Source organism: Salvelinus sp. IW2-2015, linkage group LG20 (assembly GCF_002910315.2).
Source record: "Salvelinus sp. IW2-2015 linkage group LG20, ASM291031v2, whole genome shotgun sequence".
NCBI lineage: Eukaryota > Metazoa > Chordata > Actinopteri > Salmoniformes > Salmonidae > Salvelinus > Salvelinus sp. IW2-2015.
The window spans coordinates 60345925-60364934 of record NC_036860.1 but is presented as its reverse complement, the minus strand read 5'-3'; the positions used below and the strand labels follow the sequence as shown (position 1 = coordinate 60364934).

Below are 19010 nucleotides of genomic sequence, written 5' to 3'. Positions count from 1 at the left end.
ATGCACCGAATACAACCCGGCGTAGACCTTAGTGAAATGCTTACTTACGAGCCCTTAACCAACAATGCAATTAATAAAAAAAAGTGTTAAAGTATTTACTAAAATAAACTAAAGTAAAAAAATATGAAAAATTATTGAGGAGCAACAATAAAATAACACTGGTGAGGCTATATACAGGTTGTACCGGTACAGAGTCAATGTGCAGGGGCACCGGTKAGTCGAGGTAACTGAGACAATATGGACATGTAGGTAGAAGTAAAGTGAATATGCATAGATAATAAACAAGAGAGTAGCAGCAGTCTAAAAATTGGGGTGGGGGGGGACAATGCAAATAGTCCGGGTAGACATTTGATTAGCTGTTCAGGAGTCTTATGTCTCGGGGGTAGAAGCTGTTAAGAAGCCTTTTGGACCTAGTCCGGTACTGTTTTCTGTGCAGTAGCAGAGAGAACAGTCTATGGCTAGGGTGGCTGGAGTCGTCTGACACCGCCTAGTATGGAGGTCCTGGATGGCAGCTTGACCCCAGTGAAGTTCTGATCCGTACGCACTACCCTCTGTAGTGCCTTGCGGTCGAAGGCCGAGCAGTTGCCATACCAGGCGGTGATGCAACCAGTCAGGATGAAGCAGCTGTGAAACTTTTTGAGGATTTGAGGACCTATGCCAAATTTWTTCAGTCTCCTGAAGGGGAATAGGTTTTGTCGTGCCCACAAATGTCTTGGTGTGTTTGGACCATGATAGTTTGTCGGTGATGTGGACACCAAGAAACTTGAAGCTCTCAACCTTCTCCACTACACCGCTGTCGATGAGAATGGGGGCATGCTCGGTCCTCTTTTTCCTGTAGTTCACAATCAACTCCTTTGTCTTAATCATGTTGAGGGAGAGGTTGTTATCCTGGCACCACACTGCCAGGTTTCTGAACTCCTCCCTATAGGCTGTCTCATCGTTGTCGGTGTTCAGGCCTACCGCTGTTGTGTCGTCGGCAAACTTAATGATGGTGTTGGAGTCGTGCTTGGCCATGCAGTCATGGGTGAATAGGGAGTACAGGAGGGGACTGAGCCCGCACCCTCGAGGGGACCCGTGTTGAGGATCAGTGTGGCAGAAGTGTTGTTACCTACCCTTACCACCCGGGGGCGGCACGTAAGGAAGTCCAGGAACAAGTTGCAGAGGGTGTTTAGTCCCAGTGTCCTTAGCTTAGTGATGAGCTTTGAGGGCACTACGGTGTTGAACGCTGAGCTGTAGTCAATGAATAGCATTCTCACATAGGTGTTCCTTTTGTCCAGGTGGGAAAGGGCAGTGTGGAGTGCAATAGAGTTTGCGTCAACTGTGGATTTGTTTGGGCGGTATGGAAATTGGAGTGGGTGTAGGGTTTCTGGGATAATGGTGTTGATGTGAGCCATGACSAGCCTTTCAAAGCACTTCAAGGCCACAGACGTTAGTGCTACGGGTCGTTAGTCATTTAGGCAGGTTACCTTAGTGTTCTTGGGCACAGGGACTATGGTGGTCTGCTTGAAACATGTTGGTATTACAGACTCGGACAGGGACAGGTTGAAAATGTCAGTGAAGATACTTGCCAGTTGGTCAGCGCATGCTCGGAGTACACGTCCTGGTAATCCGTCTGGCCCAGCGGCCTTGTCAATGTTGACCTGTTTTAAAAGTCTTACATCGGCTACGGAGAGCGTGATCACACAGTCGTCCGGAACAGCTGATGCTCTTATGCATGCTTCAGTGTTGCTTGCCTCGAAGTGAGTATAGAAGTTATTTAGCTCGTCAGGTAGGCTCGTGTCACTGGGCAGCTCGCGGCTGTGCTTCCCTGTCCAAAGTTTTGTATTGAAAGAAATAATGGAGCCAAAAACAACCTGTTGATAGTCAAACGTGTTGAAGGTGAGCTCTGTAAGACAGTCACCCAGCAATCTGGCTGCACTATGAATTATTCCTTGCTTGCTATAGAGATCTCTGGGAGATGGGRATGCTTGCTCAAAGTGGAGTGATCAGAACTCAATGATCTGGTGTGAAGGCTAACAAAAGAATGGCACAACGAAGACTGGTCAGAACTAATGCAATACAAGTGTTCAGTAGGTCAAATGTAGTCGGATTTTAACAATGCCAATGAAATACCTGGTGTGTTCATCAGGGGTGTCCTGGCCATCGCCTGGAGTTTGGCTGACCCTGAGCTGCTACTGAGCTGTGGGAAAGACAACAGAATCCTCTGCTGGAACCCCAACACTGCAGAGGTCTCACACACATGCATACACATGCATTGATCCAATGACTCTGTTATTCTTAGTATGGACCCTAACTACAGAGTACAGTACACTGTTAATAAGTGTTATTACTGAGAGATACACGGCTTTATTTACCCAGAAATCTGTTCCTGTCCTATCTGTAGTCATCTTCTGATGTGAATCTGTTGCTTTTTTCCAGGTGCTGTATGAGTTGCCTACCAGTACCCAGTGGTGCTTTGACATCCAGTGGTGTCCCAGGAACCCAGCGGTGCTGTCGGCAGCAGCCTTCGACGGACACATCAGCGTCTACTCCATCATGGGGGGYAGCAGCCAGGCTGTCAGCCAGACACAGGCAGACATAGTGGGTACTAGTTTCACACATTAACGCTGTTCAGGGTGGAAACTGGCCACCATGTTGGTTAGGGTTACAGACACGGTTTGCACTGACTCAGAGATTAACAGTGTTTAGAGTGGAAACTCTCTTCCATTTTGGCCCATTATTGGAGGCACTTGATATGAATGAATACCTAATCTGTATACATCCTTGGTTATTTTGCTGCTCTTTGGCCTGTCTCTGTTCCAGATCAGCATGTCGTTTGGCAACGTGGATCCATTTGGAATGGGCCAGACCCTGCCCCCCCTGCAGCTTCCCCAAGCCTCCCCCTACACCATCACCCCCCTCAAAAAGCCCCCCAAGTGGATCCGCAGGCCCGTGGGGGCCTCCTTCGCTGTGAGACACTATCTTCTCTGCCTTTATTACTTTGCTATGTTTGTCAAATCGTCTGCATGAATGTGTGATGTACATTGTTTTCCTTTTTGTGCTATTATCTGACCTCCTGGTGACCTTTAGTGCATGTTGCTCTTTCTCTCACCTCTATAGAAATTGTATTGATAAGTTGAAATCGTACTAAGAAGTTATTCTCTTCCTGTTTCTCTCCCCCTCCAGTTTGGTGGTAAGCTCGTGTCGTTGGAGAACATTAACAGCCCCCAGCACCCTCAGCAGCCCACGGCCCATGTGGTTCACGTCAGTCAGGTGATCACCGAGACGACCTTCCTGGAGCGCTCGGCCCAGCTGCAGGCCACGCTGGCTGCAGGCAGCTTCACTGACTTCTGCCAGGAGAAGATCGATGCTGCCCAAAACGAGTTCGACAAGACCGTSTGGTCCTTCTTAAAGGTAGGATGGGAACTCGGGAGCGTTTCSTTATCGTCTAGAGTTAAAACAGTAGTTGTCTCTTGCTGTACTGCAAAGTATTGCTGTCCTTTTACTTTACCAATGTTAAATTGTGTTCTCAGGTGAACTTTGAGAATGATTCTCGTGGAAAATACCTGGAGCTTTTRGGATACAAGAAGGAGGAGCTAGCATCAAAGGTGTGGTTGGAAATGAACCCTCACTGAATGTCCTCAGGCCTTGTCTGTCTGTTGTCTGTCTGTTGTCAGTCTGACCTGTCTGATCCTCATGCTGTCTGTCAGCCTTGTTTAACTCTTCTGTGGATGTTGGTTGTTTGTTTACAGATTGCAGCAGCATTAAAGGGAAAACCTATTCAGCCTGAGGAGGTACTGCCTTTTTGTGTCTACTGTGTGTGTGTGTAAGTGTAAGAAACGTATAATTCATTATTTTTGACAACACGGTGAGTAACAATTAGCTGAAATGTAGATAGCAATGCTAATGGTAATCAAATGCAAATGTATCTGCTCATTGACTCTCCATGTGTGTGAGTAGCTTTGTTGTCATTGCTCAAACAGGCAAGTGGTAGGGGCAGTCAGAAACTGTCCAAAATGCCTCTCTCTAGGTTTCACACAACAGTTGTTTATGTAACTATGGGAAGGAAGTAGGAAAAGGATGTCTGTCTTTTTCATGCGCTTGGCAGTTCAAATTAGGACAACTGAAAATTGTTGAATCGCTTGCCTGACTTTTGTCATAGATCATCATTTAATATGATTTGGTGAACTTCATATTTCCATTGTAGCTTATATTTTTCATCTGCAAGATGATGYTATTTTCTCATCTGGTTCTTAATGATATTTTACTGCTAAAATTTAAGCTAAAGYATCTTTTGTGATTCTGACATTGCTTAACCTGGGCTCAAAGATACTAATATCTCAATGGACACAATGGACACAATCAACTTTAATCATTGAACATTGAACATTGTTAGGTTTCTGACATAATTCGGAGGATTATTTATCTCAATCTAATGGCTCTCTCTGCTAAACTCTGAATCTGTCTCTCCTCTCCTGCTGTATGAATGTGTGCAGTCTGCTCCTGCCCCCTGCTCCTGCTCCTGCCCCTGCTCCTGTACCCCTGCTCCTGTACCCCTGCACCCCTGCTCCTGCTGCCCCTGCTGCTGAACCTACTTCTGAACATGAGCATGAGGTTGAACTTGAGCCAGAGGTAGTGCATGAACATAGTCCCGCTCCCAGGCTCAGTGCTGAAACCCCAGCTGAGCCTGAGGTCCTTCCTCCYGTGCCTGAGCCTGCTGCTATCGAGCTTGCCCCCGAACCTCCACTTGAACCCGCCCTCCAGCCCGAACCTAAGCCAGAGCTTGCCACCTCACCCTGCGGTGACCTTTCACCTCCTATGCCTGTTCTCCAATCTGAACCTGTCCTTACTCTTGACCTCAGCGCTGAACCCCAGTTTCTTGCTCCTGTTGCTCTCCTGCCAGAGTCTGACCCTACTTTGGCCCCCCCAGCTCTGGCCCCCACCGCTGACCTGCAGCAAGTATCTGTGTTTGACGTACAGCATGTATTCAAATTTGACCAGGTGGACTTAGCCTCCTGAGTTTGACCACTTTGGCCTAATGCCTCAGGTACAGCCCCAGCTACAGCCTGTACCTGACCTCACCAACCTGCAGCCAGTACCCGGCTTTGACCCGATGCCWTCAGTCCCCACCCTGCAGCCTCTAGCCGACCCTGGACGACTCCGCTCTGCCGACCTCCCACCTGAAGACGCATTTGACCTCATCGCTGGTACAAATCTCCATCCAGCAGTGGAACTGGAACTCAAACCTGCTCCAGAACCGGAAGATCCGTTTGACCTCATCGCTGCTGCAAACCTCCAGCAAATAGCGGAACTGGACGTGACCAAGTCTCTGGAATYAGTGGAACCAGAAGTGGACCTGGCAGAGTCTCYGGAAGCAGTGGAACCAGAAGTGGACCTGGCAGAGTCTCTGGAAGCAGAAGTGGACCTGACAAGGGATTTGGCCCTTGAGGCTGAAGCTGAGCCCAAGGCCCAGGAAGAGATGCCAGTAGTAGAAGAGATTCCTCTGGAGGAGGTACCCTCTTCTCAACCCCTCTTCCTGTCAGTCCATCCCAGAGAAAAACAATGGCACATCGTACTGTTACATCTCTAAACTGTAAATATATTGGTACTGCTACGTCATTATATTGCTACAGTTATGTTGAAACATTGCTTTCACATCGTCTCTCATCTATCACTATAATTGACCCAATTATTAGCCTCCTATTTTCCTTACACTTTACTTTCTCTCTGGGGTAGACTCACACCTATTTGTTTGGTTTTACTTTGCTGTCTAATGGTTATATGTAAAGCTCTCCATGAGATTACATGTACAGTCGTGGCCAAAAGTTTTGAGAATGACACAAATATTAATTTTCACAAAGTCTGCTGCCTCTGTTTGTATGATGGCAATTTGCATATACTCCAGAATGTTATGAAGAGTGATCAGATGAATTGCAATTAATTGCAAAGTCCCTCTTTGCCATGCAAATGAACTGAATCCCCCCCAAAACATTTCCACTGCATTTCAGCCCTGCCACAAAAGGACCAGCTGACATGTCAGTGATTCTCTCGTTAACACAGGTGTGAGTGTTGACGAGGACAAGGCTGGAGATCCCTCTGTCATCCTGAGTGAGTTCGAATAWCAGACTGGAAGCTTCAAAAGGAGGGTGGTGCTTGGAATCATTGTTCTTCCTCTGTCAACCATGGTTACCTGCAAGGAAACACGTGCCRTCATCATTGCTTTGCACAAAAAGGGCTTCACAGGCAAGGATATTGCTGCCAGTAAGATTGCACCTAAATCAACCATTTATCGGATCATCAWGAACTTCAAGGAGAGCGGTTCAATTGTTGTGAAGAAGGCTTCAGGGCGCCCAAGAAAGTCCAGCAAGCGCCAGGACCGTCTCCTTAAGTTGATTCAGCTGCGGGATCGGGGCACCACCAGTACAGAACTTGCTCAGGAATGGCAGCAGGCAGTTGTGAGTGCATCTGCACGCACAGTGAGGCGAAGACTTTTGGAGGATGGCCCGGTGTCAAGAAGGGCAGCAAAGAAGCCACTTCTCTCCAGGAAAAACATCAGGGACAGACTGATATTCTGCAAACGGTACAGGGATTGGACTGCTGAGGACTGGGGTAAAGTCATTTTCTCTGATGAATCCCCTTTCCGATTGTTTGGGGCATCCGGAAAAAAGCTTGTCCGGAGAAGACAAGGTGAGCGCTACCATCAGTCCTGTGTCATGCCAACAGTAAAGCATCCTGAGACCATTCATGTGTGGGGTTGCTTCTCAGTCAAGGGAATGGGCCCACTCACAATTTTGCGTAAGATCACAGCCATGAATAAAGAATGGTACCAACACATCCTCCGAGAGCAACTTCTCCCAACCATCCAGGAACAGTTTGGTGACGAACAATGCCTTTTCCAGCATGATGGAGCACCTTGCCATCAGGCAAAAGTGATAACTAAGTAGCAATGGCACATCGTACTGTTACATCTCTAAACTGTAAATATATTGGTACTGCTACGTCATTATATTGCTACAGTTATGTTGAAACACACACAAGGCCAGGAAACTCCACAGACCTTAATCCCATTGAGAACTTGTGGTCAATCCTCAAGAGGCGGGTGTACAAACAAAACCCCACAAATTCTGACAAACTCCAAGCATTGATTATGCAAGAATGGGCTGCCATCAGTCAGGATGTGGCCCAGAAGTTAATTGACAGCATGCCAGGGCAGATTGCAGAGGTCTTGAAAAAGAAGGGTCAACACTACAAATATTGACTCTTTACATCAACTTCATGTAATTGTCAATAAAAGCCTTTGACACTTATGAAATGCTTGTAATTATACTTCAGTATTCCATAGTAACATCTGACAAAAATATCTAAARACATTGAAGCAGCAAACTTTGTGAAAATTAATATTTGTGTCATTCTCAAAACTTTTRGCCAAGACTGTATATAGTGGTATGGAATAACTTGTGTTTGAGTTGTTGCGCTGTATATCTCCCATTGACATGATTTGCACAGCAGTTGGAATTGTACTCCTACTCCAGTGAAGGTWCTGCTCTCGGTCAAAAAAACATGAATAAACTCCCTCTCTGGTTTGTCAGGAGGAGGCAGCACCAGTGGAAGCAGAGGCCAGCCTCCCTGAGGAAGCACCAGAACCAGCTCCAGTCCAAGAGGGCGTTAACCTCGGTGTCAGTCAAGGTAAAGAWCCATCTGAATTAGAGGTTGACCGATTATGATTTTTCAACGCCGATACYGATTATTGGAGGACCAAAAAAAGCCGATACCGATTAATTGGCCCATTTCTTTTATTTTTTATTTGTAATAATGACAATTACAACAATACTGAATGAACACTTATTTTAACTTAATATAATACATCAATAAAATCAATTTAGACTCAAATAAATAATGAAACATGTTCAATTTGGTTTAAATAATGCAAAAACAAAGTGTTGGAGAAGAAAGTAAAAGTGCAATCTGTGCATGTAAGCTAACGTTTAAGTTCTTGCTCAGAACATGAGAACATATGAAAGCTGGTGGTTCCTTTTAACATGAGTCTTCAATATTCCCAGGTAAGAAGTTTTAGGTTGTAGTTATTATATTAATTAAAGGACTATTTCTCTCTATACGATTTGTATTTCATATACCTTTGACTATTGAATGTTCTTATAGGCACTTTAGTATCGCCAGTGTAACAGTATAGCTTCCGTCCTCCCTCGCTCCTACCTGGGCTCGAACCAGGAACATATCGACAACAGCCACCCTCGAAGCAGCGTTACCCATGCAGAGCAAGGGGAACAACTACTCCAAGTCTCAGAGCGAGTGACGTTTGAAAAGCTATTAGCGCGCACCCGCTAACTAGCTAGCTGGTTACACCAGCCTAATCTCGGGAGTTGATAGGCTTGAAGTCATAAACAGCGCAATGCTTGAAGCACAACGAAGAGCTGCTGGCAAAACGCACAAAAGTGCCGTTTGAATGATTGCTTACGAGCATGCTGGTGCCTACCATCGCTCAGTCAGACTGCTCTATCAAATCATAGACTTAATTATAACATAATACATAATATGAGAAATATGAGCCATAGATCATTAATATGGTAGAATCCGGAAACTATCATCTCGAAAACAAAACGTTTATTCTTTCAGTGAAATACGGAACCGTTCCGTATTTTATTAACGGGTGGCATTCATAAGTCTAAATATCCCTGTTACATTGCACATTCAATGTTATGTCATAATTATGTACAATTCTGGCAAATTGTTCGCAACGAGCCAGGCGGCCCAAACTGTTGCGTATACCCTGCCTCTGCGTGCAATGAACGCAAGAGAATGACGCAATTTCACCTGGTTAAATTGTTGATACCTGGATTTTATAGCTAAATATGCAATATATAAAAATATATACTTCTGTGTATTGATTTTAAGAAAGGCATTGATGTTTATGGTTAGGTACAATCGTGCACAATTGTGCTTTTTTTTCCGCAAATGGCTTTTGTTAAATCATCCCCGTTTGGCGAGTTGGCACACGACAGTCCTTTTTCGCGAATGCGCATGCATCGATTATATGCAAGGGACACGCTAGATAAACTAGTAATATATAACACATGTGTAGTTAACTAGTGATTATGATTGATTGATTGTTTTTTATAAGATAAGTTTAATGCTAGCTAGCAACTTACCTTGGCTTCTTACTGCATTCGCATAACAGGCAGGCTCCTCGTGGAGTGCAATGTAAGGCAGGTGGTTAGAGTGTTGGACTAGTTAACTGTAAGGTTTGCAAGATTGAATCCGAGCTGACAAGTAAAAATCTGTTGTTCTGCCCTGAACAAGGCAGTTAACCCCTGTTCTAGGCTGTCATTGAAAATAAGAATGTGTTTTAACTGACTTGCCTTGTTAAAATAAGGTGGACACTTTTTTTTTTACACTTTTATTTATTTTATTTATTTAACTAGGCAAGTCAGTTAAGAACACATTCTTATTTTCAATGACGGCCTAGGAACGGTGGGTTAACTGCCTTGTTCAGGGGCAGAACGACAGATTTTTACCTTGTCAGCTCRGGGAKTTTTGGACACMGCCAAATTGGTGTCCAAAAATACCGATTTCCGATTGTTATGAAAACTTGAAATCGGCCCTAATTAATCGGCCATTCCGATTTAATCGGTCGACCTCTAATCTGAATCTCTATTTTGATTGTTCACAGTTTAAGTTGACGATGTGCTTTTGTTGTGGGTTGTTGGTTTGTCCGGTCAGGCATGGACGGCCTGATCACCCAGGCCCTGCTGACCGGGGACTTCGAGGGCGCCGTGGAACTCTGTCTCCATGACAACCGAATGGCCGACAGCATCATCTTGGCCATCGCTGGAGGGGCGGAGCTTCTGGAGAAAACACAGAGGAAGTACTTCACCAAGACTCCCAGCAAGATCACCAAGGTAACTAACACAGTAACATAACSTGACATGCTGGTGTGAATGACCAATGCAACGGATTTACATTTACATTTAAGTCATTTAGCAGACGCTCTTATCCAGAGCGACTTACAAATTGGAAAGTTCATACATATTCATCCTGGTCCCCCCGTGGGGAATGAACCCACAACCCTGGCGTTGCAAGCGCCATGCTCTACCAACTGAGCCACACGGGACCGTGTTGTAGCGAGGTGCTTCACACTGGGCAGCAGTTGCTTCACAGGGAAACTGTATCCCATGTCGCTGGTGGTAGCTAATGTGGAAAATTTTGCTCCATACTCAATTATATTTTTAATAGGATAGCAGCCTTCAGGAGAAATAACTTGTAATATTAATAGTAGCCATCTGGATGTCACCGTGATAATCTACTGCTCAATGGGGAGAGTTTGCAYTGCAAGCCGGCAACACAACAGCACCGTGCAATATCCTTCGCTCCCGGGTCCTGCTTGCCGAGGACTTCTGTCTTGCAGTAACTTAGAGGGAAGTAGCTAGATAGTGTAGCTAATGTCAGGCCAGGGTGACAGCCAGCTAAAGCACATTTATTGCTTTTGTAGTTCAGTATAAACAGAATGATTCTGAACACCTCCAACTTCGGCAGACCAGTTTTAAATTCTCTCTGAAGTTTCTAGCCGCAAACCTAAACTATCTATCTTGGGAGGGCTCATCAGGACGACTGACTGAGCTGATTGAACCGAATCCGTTCGTCTCCACTTAACTTGCGACTAACGTCATGAATTTTGGGCGTGTCCGTATAGCCTCTCCCATCACAAGAGTACCTCTATCATGATGAGGTCAGTCAGTGCCACGGCCATGTGATCAGGTAGTTGTTGATTCATGGTATTGGCTACTGTTCTACTCATTGATTATTGACAACATATCCTTCTTCAGCTGATCAGTGGGGGTGTTGAGGAACTGGCAGAGGGAGGTGTATTGTCATATTGATAATTGGTTATTGATTTGCAGCTGATCAGTGGGGGTGTTGAGGAACTGGCAGAGGGAGGTGTATTGTCATATTGATAATTGGTTATTGATTTGCAGCTGATCAGTGCAGTGGTGATGAGGGACTGGCGTGATGTGCTGCAGACCTGTGAGCTGCAGAACTGGAAGGAGGCTCTGGCTGCAGTCATGACCTACGCCCAGCCTGATGAGTTCTCCTCTCTGTGTGGTAGGAACTGACACTTTCACTCTCTCCCCACTGGTTCTCTCTTTCACTCTTTCCCTCGCTGGGTCTCTTTCTCTCTAGCCCTTTCATCATTTTTTAAAACATTTGAATAATTTAGCTGATGTTCATATCCAGAGCGACTTATATGAGCAATTAGGGTTAAGTGCCTTGGTTTTTAATCTAGTCGGCTTGGAGATTCAAACCAGCGACCTTTCGGTTACTGAACTTTTCTCTTTCTGTTTCCAACCTGTTGGTCTGTGTGGTGTTGTGTGGACCTGTTGGTCTGTGTGTGTGATGGTAATGTGTACATAACTGTGCTGCTGTCTGGACCTTTTGATCTTTGTGTGATGGTAATGTGTTGTGGTGGTTAATTTATTTACTATCAAATGAGGAGACAAACTTATCACACAAGTCAGAGTCMTACTTAAACTAAATCTTGATTCACTTAACTTATTAGTAAGGGAGCAGGTCAATACAACACACACATATAAAGTGAATCGATTGAGTACTCTCCGATAATGATGGCTGGTCGATGAATCACTCTTAGGTGATTGGTTGAGAGCCCAGAGACAAAGGTACAAAGGTATTTTATAGCCAAGATGCACCCACTTCAGGCTACATGACAAACAACAGATGTGTGGAATGGGTACAAGGTTAAGATTCGTATGCAAGCGATTACTAATAATTCACATCAGACAGTATCTGGCTAAAGACTGTTTCATTGTGTAGAGCCAGGTGCTGGCCCCAAGCCATCTCTCTCTGGTCCCTTTTATAGAACAGAAACACCAACTCATGCTATGGAATGTGGTCTTGTTAGGTTTATCCTCAAAGCGTTCGTAAATCTTCTGTCAGCATTAAGCCCGCAGAGGCCACTTTCAGTTCACACAGACACAATAGGAGAACCATCTATTCTGTCACAGAACAACACATTTGATGCAATAACAGTATTATAACATCAATTTGTAATTTTCTCTCACCAGTTATACATACATGTGCTGCTGTCTGTGTTGACTGTTGGTCTGTGTGTGATGATAATGTGTACGTAACTGTGCTGCTGTCTGTGTAGACCTGCTGGGCTGTGTGTGATGATAATGTGTACGTAACTGTGCTGCTGTCTGTGTTGACCTGTTGGTCTGTGTGTGTGAGACTAGTGTACGTAACTTGTGCTGCTGTCTGTGTAGACCTGCTGGGCTGCAGACTGGAGGCTGTGGAGGACAACACGCTGCAGGCTCAGGCCTGTCTGTGTTACATCTGTGCTGGGAACTTGGAGAAACTGGTGTCCTGCTGGACCAGAGCACAGGACAGACACTGCCCTCTGTCTCTGCAGGTGTGTGTGTGATGCCCGGATTGACTCATAACCCGCGGTGACTGTGGGTTATATCAGGGCAGGTCATTAATTATTAGGGCAGGTGGGTTGAATAAAGAGAAAACAATAACTTTWAAAAAATCCAGAAATATATAATTCTTGTGCAATTTATAGTGCATTCAGAAAGTATTCAGACCCCTTCCCTTTTTCCACATTTTGTTACGTTACAGCCTTATTCTAAAATGGATTAAATAAAAATCATTATCAATCTACACACAGTACCCCATAATAACAAAGCAAAAACAGKTTTTTAGACATTTACATAAGTATTCAAACCCTTTGCTATGAGACTCAAAATTGAGCTCAGGTGCATCCTGTTTCCTGTTTCATCCTTGAGATGTTTCTATAACTTGATTGGCGTCCACCTGTGGTAAATTCATTTGATTGGACACAGGCACCTGTCTATATACGGTCCCACAGTTGACAGTGCATGTCAGAGCAAAAACCAAGCCATGAGGTCGAAGGAATTGTCCATAAAACTCAGAGACAGGATTGTGTCTCGGCACAGATCTGGGGAAGGATACCAAAACATTTCTGCAGCATTGAAGGTCCCCAAGAACACAGTGGCCTCCATCATTCTTAAATGGAAGAAGTTTGGAACCACCTAGACTCTTCCTAGAGCACTCGACCAATCAGGCCTTTAGAGTGGTAGAGTGGCCAGATGGAAGCCACTCCTCAGTAAATGGCACATGACAGCCCGCTTGGAGTTTGCCAAAAGGCACCTAAATGACTGTCCATGAGAAACAAGATTCGCTGGTATGATGAAACCAAGAATGARCTCTTTGTCCAGAATGCCAAGCGTCACGTCTGGAGGATACCTGGCACCATCACTATGGTGAAACATGGTCGAGATAGTATCATGCTGTGGGGATGTTTTTTATTGGCAGGGACAGGATTGAGGGAAAGATGAACGGAGTAAAGTACAGAGAGATCCTTGATGAAAACCTGCTTCAGAGTGCTCAGGACCTCAGACTGGGACGAAGGTTCATCTTCCATAAGGACAACGACCCTAAACACACAGCCAAGACAACTCAGGAGTGGCTTCGGGACAAGTCTCTGAACGTCCTTGAGTGGCCCAGCCAGAGCCCGGACTTGAACCCGATCGAACATCTCTGGATAGACCTGAAAATAGCTGTGTAGCGACGCTCCCCATCCCACCTGACAGAGCTTCAGAGGATCTGCAGAGAAGAATGKGAGAAACTCCCCAAATACAGGTGTGCCATACTTGTAGCGTCATAACCAAGAAGACGCTAGGCTGTAATCGCTTCCAAAGATGCTTCAACTAAGTACTGAGTAAAGGGTCTGAATACATATGTTAATATTTTTATTTAATTTTTTTAAATAAATTTGCAAGTATTTAAAAAAAATTAAATTTAAATTAAAAAAGTTTTGCTTTGTCATTATGAGGTATTGTGTTTAGATTGATGAGGGGGAAAAACAGATTTAATCCATTTTGGAATAAGGCTGTAACAATGTGGGAAAAGTCAAGGGGTCTGAATACTTTCCGAATGCACTCTACAATGAGGTTTAGGTTATCTGGCATTAGTGCGTAAGCCTTATCTTTAGGGCCTAACTGAACTGTACACACACCAAATGGCCTAAATGCTTTTGGGAATGGGCAGAAAAGGTTAACGTCGATCCACAGAGGCAAAAAGGACAATCTCAGGAGTTGAATACAATAAGAGAAAATCTGCGAAAGGGAGGAACAGAAAAGTGATGTTTGGGAAAGATTAGGTGAAATGGTAAAAGAGGATGGTAGTAGCGCTGGCTATGTTATGTGTGATCATTGTGARGGGACTTTAAATAGGCCTATGCATGTCAAGGGAACTGTAGCCTACTGTTCAGATGGGTTAAATAGAAACTGAAATTTGGATTCTGACTGATGTCTTTCTTTCAGGATCTTCAGAGAATGCTAATGATTTAGATATATTTAGAATGCTAATGATTTAGATATATTTAGAATGCTAATGATTTAGATATATTTAGAATGCTAATGATTTAGATATATTTAGAATGCTAATGATTTAGATATATTTAGAATGCTAATGATTTAGATATATTTAGAATGCTAATGCGCAGTTGGATACTGTCTGCTATTTTTATCAGTGTCATAAAAGCTGATAGCATATCAACCACATAAAATAGGCTTTGCAGCTAAGCTGAACTGAAATCTTATCAAAAACATGTTGGGTCATTTTAACAGCTTACGTTTTCCCTACAAATGTTCAAACTGATGTCATTTGGACAGTTTGCACAGAAAATCTTTCCAGTTTTTTTTTTAGAGTTATTGCATATTCTCCCCGGTCCCTAAACGTCTTTGCTCCATGAAAGCAGAGATGAGAGAACTTTACTGACGTCAACTAGATTTAAAAAATGTATTCTATCAATTTAKGACATTCTGGTGAGCAAGAGTTTATTTAGTCTTCTAGGGCAACATGCACTGAGTGTACAAATCATTAGGAACACCTTCCTAATATTGAGATGCACTCCCTTTTTGTCCTCAGAACAGCCTCAATTTGTCAGGGCATGGACTACAAGGTGTCGAAAGCATTCCACAGGGATGTTGGCCCATGTTGAYTACAATGCTTCCCTCAGTTGTCAAGTTGGCTGGATGTCCTTTGGGTGGTGGACCATTCTTGTTACACATGGGAAACTGTTGTGCGTCAACCCAGCAGCGTAGCCCTTCTTGACACACTCAAACTGGTGTGCCTGGCACCTACTACCATACCTCATTCTCTTGCCCATTCACCCTCTGAATGGCACACATTCACCATCCATGTCTCAAGGCTTAAAAATCCTTCTTTAACCTGTCTCCTCTCCTTCATCATCACTGATTTGAAGTGAATTTAACAGGTGGCATCAATAAGGGATCATAGCTTTCACCTGGTCAGTCTGTCATGGAAAGAGTAGGTGTTCCTAATGTTTTGTACACTCGGTGTATAATGACAGAAGAGAAGCTACATGTATCTAATTATAGACAAGTTGACTAACAGTCTACCAAAATGTTGGAAGTTACAAGTAGAAACATATCTAAATCAGGCAAAAACAATMCTGCACCCMCTGTCAACAAATCGCTCTGCCGTCTGACAGTAGCCTCTAGCGCATTTTCTATATTTTCTGGTTAGGGTCGGGTGAATGCTTCAGATTGTGTGTGTCTCAAGACATGGTGGTGTGTGTGTGTCCATCTAACACTATATACTATGTGCATTTCTTTAGGACTTGGTAGAGAAGGTGGTGGTGCTCCGCAAGGCGGTAGAGCAGACCCAGGAGTCTGGTCCCTCTGCTGTGGGGCTTCTACTGGGGGAGAAGATGAGTCAGTATGCCAGCCTGCTGGCCTCCCAGGGCAGCCTCACCACCGCCATCGCATACCTGCCACAGAACACAGAGCAGGTCAATGATGCACACAATCCATTTGCCCCACAATCTGCCTTAGAATGTAATGTCCATTCTACTGATTCTAATTCTACAATATTTTCTCTACTTCCAGGTTGCGGTGCAGCAGCTGCGTGACCGTCTCAGCAGAGCTCTGGGCCAACAGGCTCTAGCTACAGCCCCGGCTCCAGTAGCCCAGGTCCAGCYCCAACCCCCAACCCCCTTCTTCGCCCCCCAGCCCACCGATGCCCAGTCCAGGCAGCTCTTCACCCCTGCCCAGCCTCCTATGGTGCTGCCCGCTCCAGCACCAGCCCGTGTACCCGTCGCTGCCCTCGCAACACACCAGTTTTACCAGCCGGTAAGTGACAGTGACAGCAACATCACTAGTCCCTAAGTGGTTGATGATCCTCTCAGTACTAACATWGTCAGCACTTGTCTGGGTGACCTGGCTTGTGACTGCCTGCCTGGATCCCCTGTTATCCCAACTTCTGGGTCTTGTTTCTTCGTTGTGACGCCGGCGGCCGCTGACTGATGGTGTTTATGGGCTGTGGTTTCTGTTGTGGCTCCTCTGYTGTTTGGTCATCATTGCTGTGTGTGTGTTCTCCAGGTGAGGTCTGCCTCTACAGTGACCTCCTGGAGTAACCAAACTCCCACAGCTCTCCCCAGTGTCCCTCCTTCTCTAGGCCCTGCCACCACAGAGCCCAAGGTACACACACACACTAGCTCTCACTATGGCTGTGACCATACACATCTGTACCACACTAGCAACTTTGCGTAAACTTTTTTGGCTTGTGTTCAGTTTGCCACAATCTTGGCRAACTCTAAACTCTAATTCTAACAGAGACGTAAACGCACAAATGTTGTTCAAATATTTGCCTTGCTTTGCTAGCTGCCATAGTTATTAGTGCCAGTGGCTTTCCTCCCTAACTCTTTTTCCTGGATGTTTATATGTCTCTTTGATATCTTTGATGTTTTCTCTGGTTGACTAGTCCCATACTGGATGAAAATGAATTGATTGATTACATTGATTCAACTGGGATTAATACTGATATGAAACCAATAAATTGATTTCCAGTGGTATTATTACTGAGGGGCTTTTTCTAGACGTTACTACTACGTTACTACTCTCTTCTGTTTCAAGCGCTCCTCTTGCTATTGTGGTACAACTAGACTTAGCACAAATACCATGCACAGCCATGTACCCCTGACCTCTCACCCCTGACCCCCTGYCCTCACCATGGACATGCCAGCTAATGCTCACTGAGCTCCACTTAATTGCTAGCGTTCCTCCCTTAGGTGCTGCATTAGTCTGCATGTCCCCTGCTCTACACCCCGACCTTATTAAGGTCACTGACTGACCCCAACACCACCACTACTTYAAAAATGCCCCCCTAGTCTCTCTCTCTACCAGACCCTGTACCTCCACAGTCACAGCCCCCCCTCGCCCCCCCAGCTGGTCACTTATTGTAGCTGCAGTAGTATGCATGTCACCCTGATGATACCCCAACCCACCCTGGATACATGTGTGGTTTGTCATGTCAGTGTGGTGCACCTGATACAGTTGAAGTCAGAAGTTTACATACACCTTAGCAAAATACATTTAAACTCAGTTTTTCACAATTCCTGACATTTAATCCCAGTAAAAATTCCCTGTTTTAGGTCAGTTAGGATCACCACTTTATTTTAAGAATGTGAAATGTCAGAATAATAGATTTAATCTTTTATTTCTTTCATCACATTCCCAGTGGGTCAGAAGTTTACATACACTCAATTAGTATTTGGTAGCATTGCCTTTTAATTGTTGAACTTGGTCTAACGCTTCAGGTAGCCTTCTACAAGCTTCCCACAATAAGTTTAGTGAATTTTGGCCCATTCCTCCTGACAGAGCTGGTGTAACTGAGTCAGGTTTGTAGGCCTCCTTGCTCGCACATGCTTTTTCAGTTCTGCCCACAAATTTTCTATGGGATTGAGGTCAGGGCTTTGTGATGGCCATTAAAATACCTTGACTTTGTTGTCCTTAAGCCATTTTTCCACAACTTTGGAAGTATGCTTGGGGTCATTGTCCATTGGAAGACCCATTTACGACAAAGCTTTAACTTCCTGACTGATGTCTTGAGATGTTGCTTCAATATATCCACATAATTTTCCATCCTCATAATGCCATCTATTTTGTGAAGTGCACCAGTCCCTCCTGCAACAAAGCAACCCCACAACATGATGCTGCCACCCCCGGGCTTCATGTTGGGATGGTGTTCTTCGGCTTGCAAGCCTCCCTCCTTTTTCCACCAAACATAACGATGGTCATTATAGCCAAACTGTTCTTTTTTATTTATTTTTATTTTTATCAGACCAAGGACATTTCTCCAAAAAGTACGATCTTTGTCCCATGTGCAGTTGCAAACTGTAGTGTGACTTTTTTATGGCGGTTTTGGAGCAGTGCTCTTCCTTGCTGAGCGGCCTTTCAGGTTATGTTGATATAGGACTCGTTTTACTGTGGATATAGATACGTTTGTGCCTGTTTCCTCCAGCATCTTCACAAGGTCCTTCGCTGTTGTTCTGGGATTGATTTGCACTTTTCGCACCAAAGTACATTCATCTCTAGGAGACAGAACGCGTCTCCTTCCTGAGCGGTATGATGGCTGCGTGGTCCCATGGTGTTTATACTTGTGTACTATTGTTTGTACAGATGAACGTGGTACCTTCACACGTTTGGAAATTGCTCCCAATGATGAACCAGACTTGTGGAGGTCTTACAATTTTGGGCTGATTTCTTTTGATTTTGCCATGATGTCAAGCAAAGAGGCAATGAGTTTGAAGGTAGGCCTTGAAATACATCCACAGGTACACCTCCAATTGACTCAGGCTAATTGACATAATTTATCAGAAGCTTCTAAAGCCATGACATCCTTTTCTAGAATTTTCCAAGCTGTTTAAAGGCACAGTGTATAGTGTATGTAAACTTCTGACTGAGCTCTCTTGTATGACACTATTATGTATGTCTATCTAGTTGTCTTGAAGGGAWACTTCGGGATTTTGCCAATGAAGCCCTTTATCTACTTCACCATAGTCATATTGGGCTCCTGAGTGGCGCAGCGGTCTAAGGCACTGCATCTCAGTGAAAGAGGTGTCACTACAGTCCCTAGTTCGAATCCAGGCTGTATCACATCCGGCTGTGATT

General features: G+C 44.6%; 1 protein-coding gene across 2 annotated transcripts in view; it reads left to right on the top strand.

The window, feature by feature from the left end:
* The first annotated feature begins 3812 nt into the window (after positions 1-3812).
* Positions 3813-19010, top strand: part of sec31a (SEC31 homolog A, COPII coat complex component) — a 40165-nt gene continuing 24967 nt past the window's right edge. The window contains exons 1-8 of one of the 2 annotated variants that reach the window (XM_024011864.2): positions 3813-5491; positions 7569-7665; positions 9718-9896; positions 10971-11097; positions 12276-12421; positions 15677-15850; positions 15948-16190; positions 16440-16538. In XM_024011864.2, the coding sequence (XP_023867632.2) occupies positions 5018-5491; positions 7569-7665; positions 9718-9896; positions 10971-11097; positions 12276-12421; positions 15677-15850; positions 15948-16190; positions 16440-16538 (1539 nt within the window). In that variant the 5' untranslated portion in view covers positions 3813-5017. The other variant, XM_070449557.1, reaches the window with a different exon arrangement.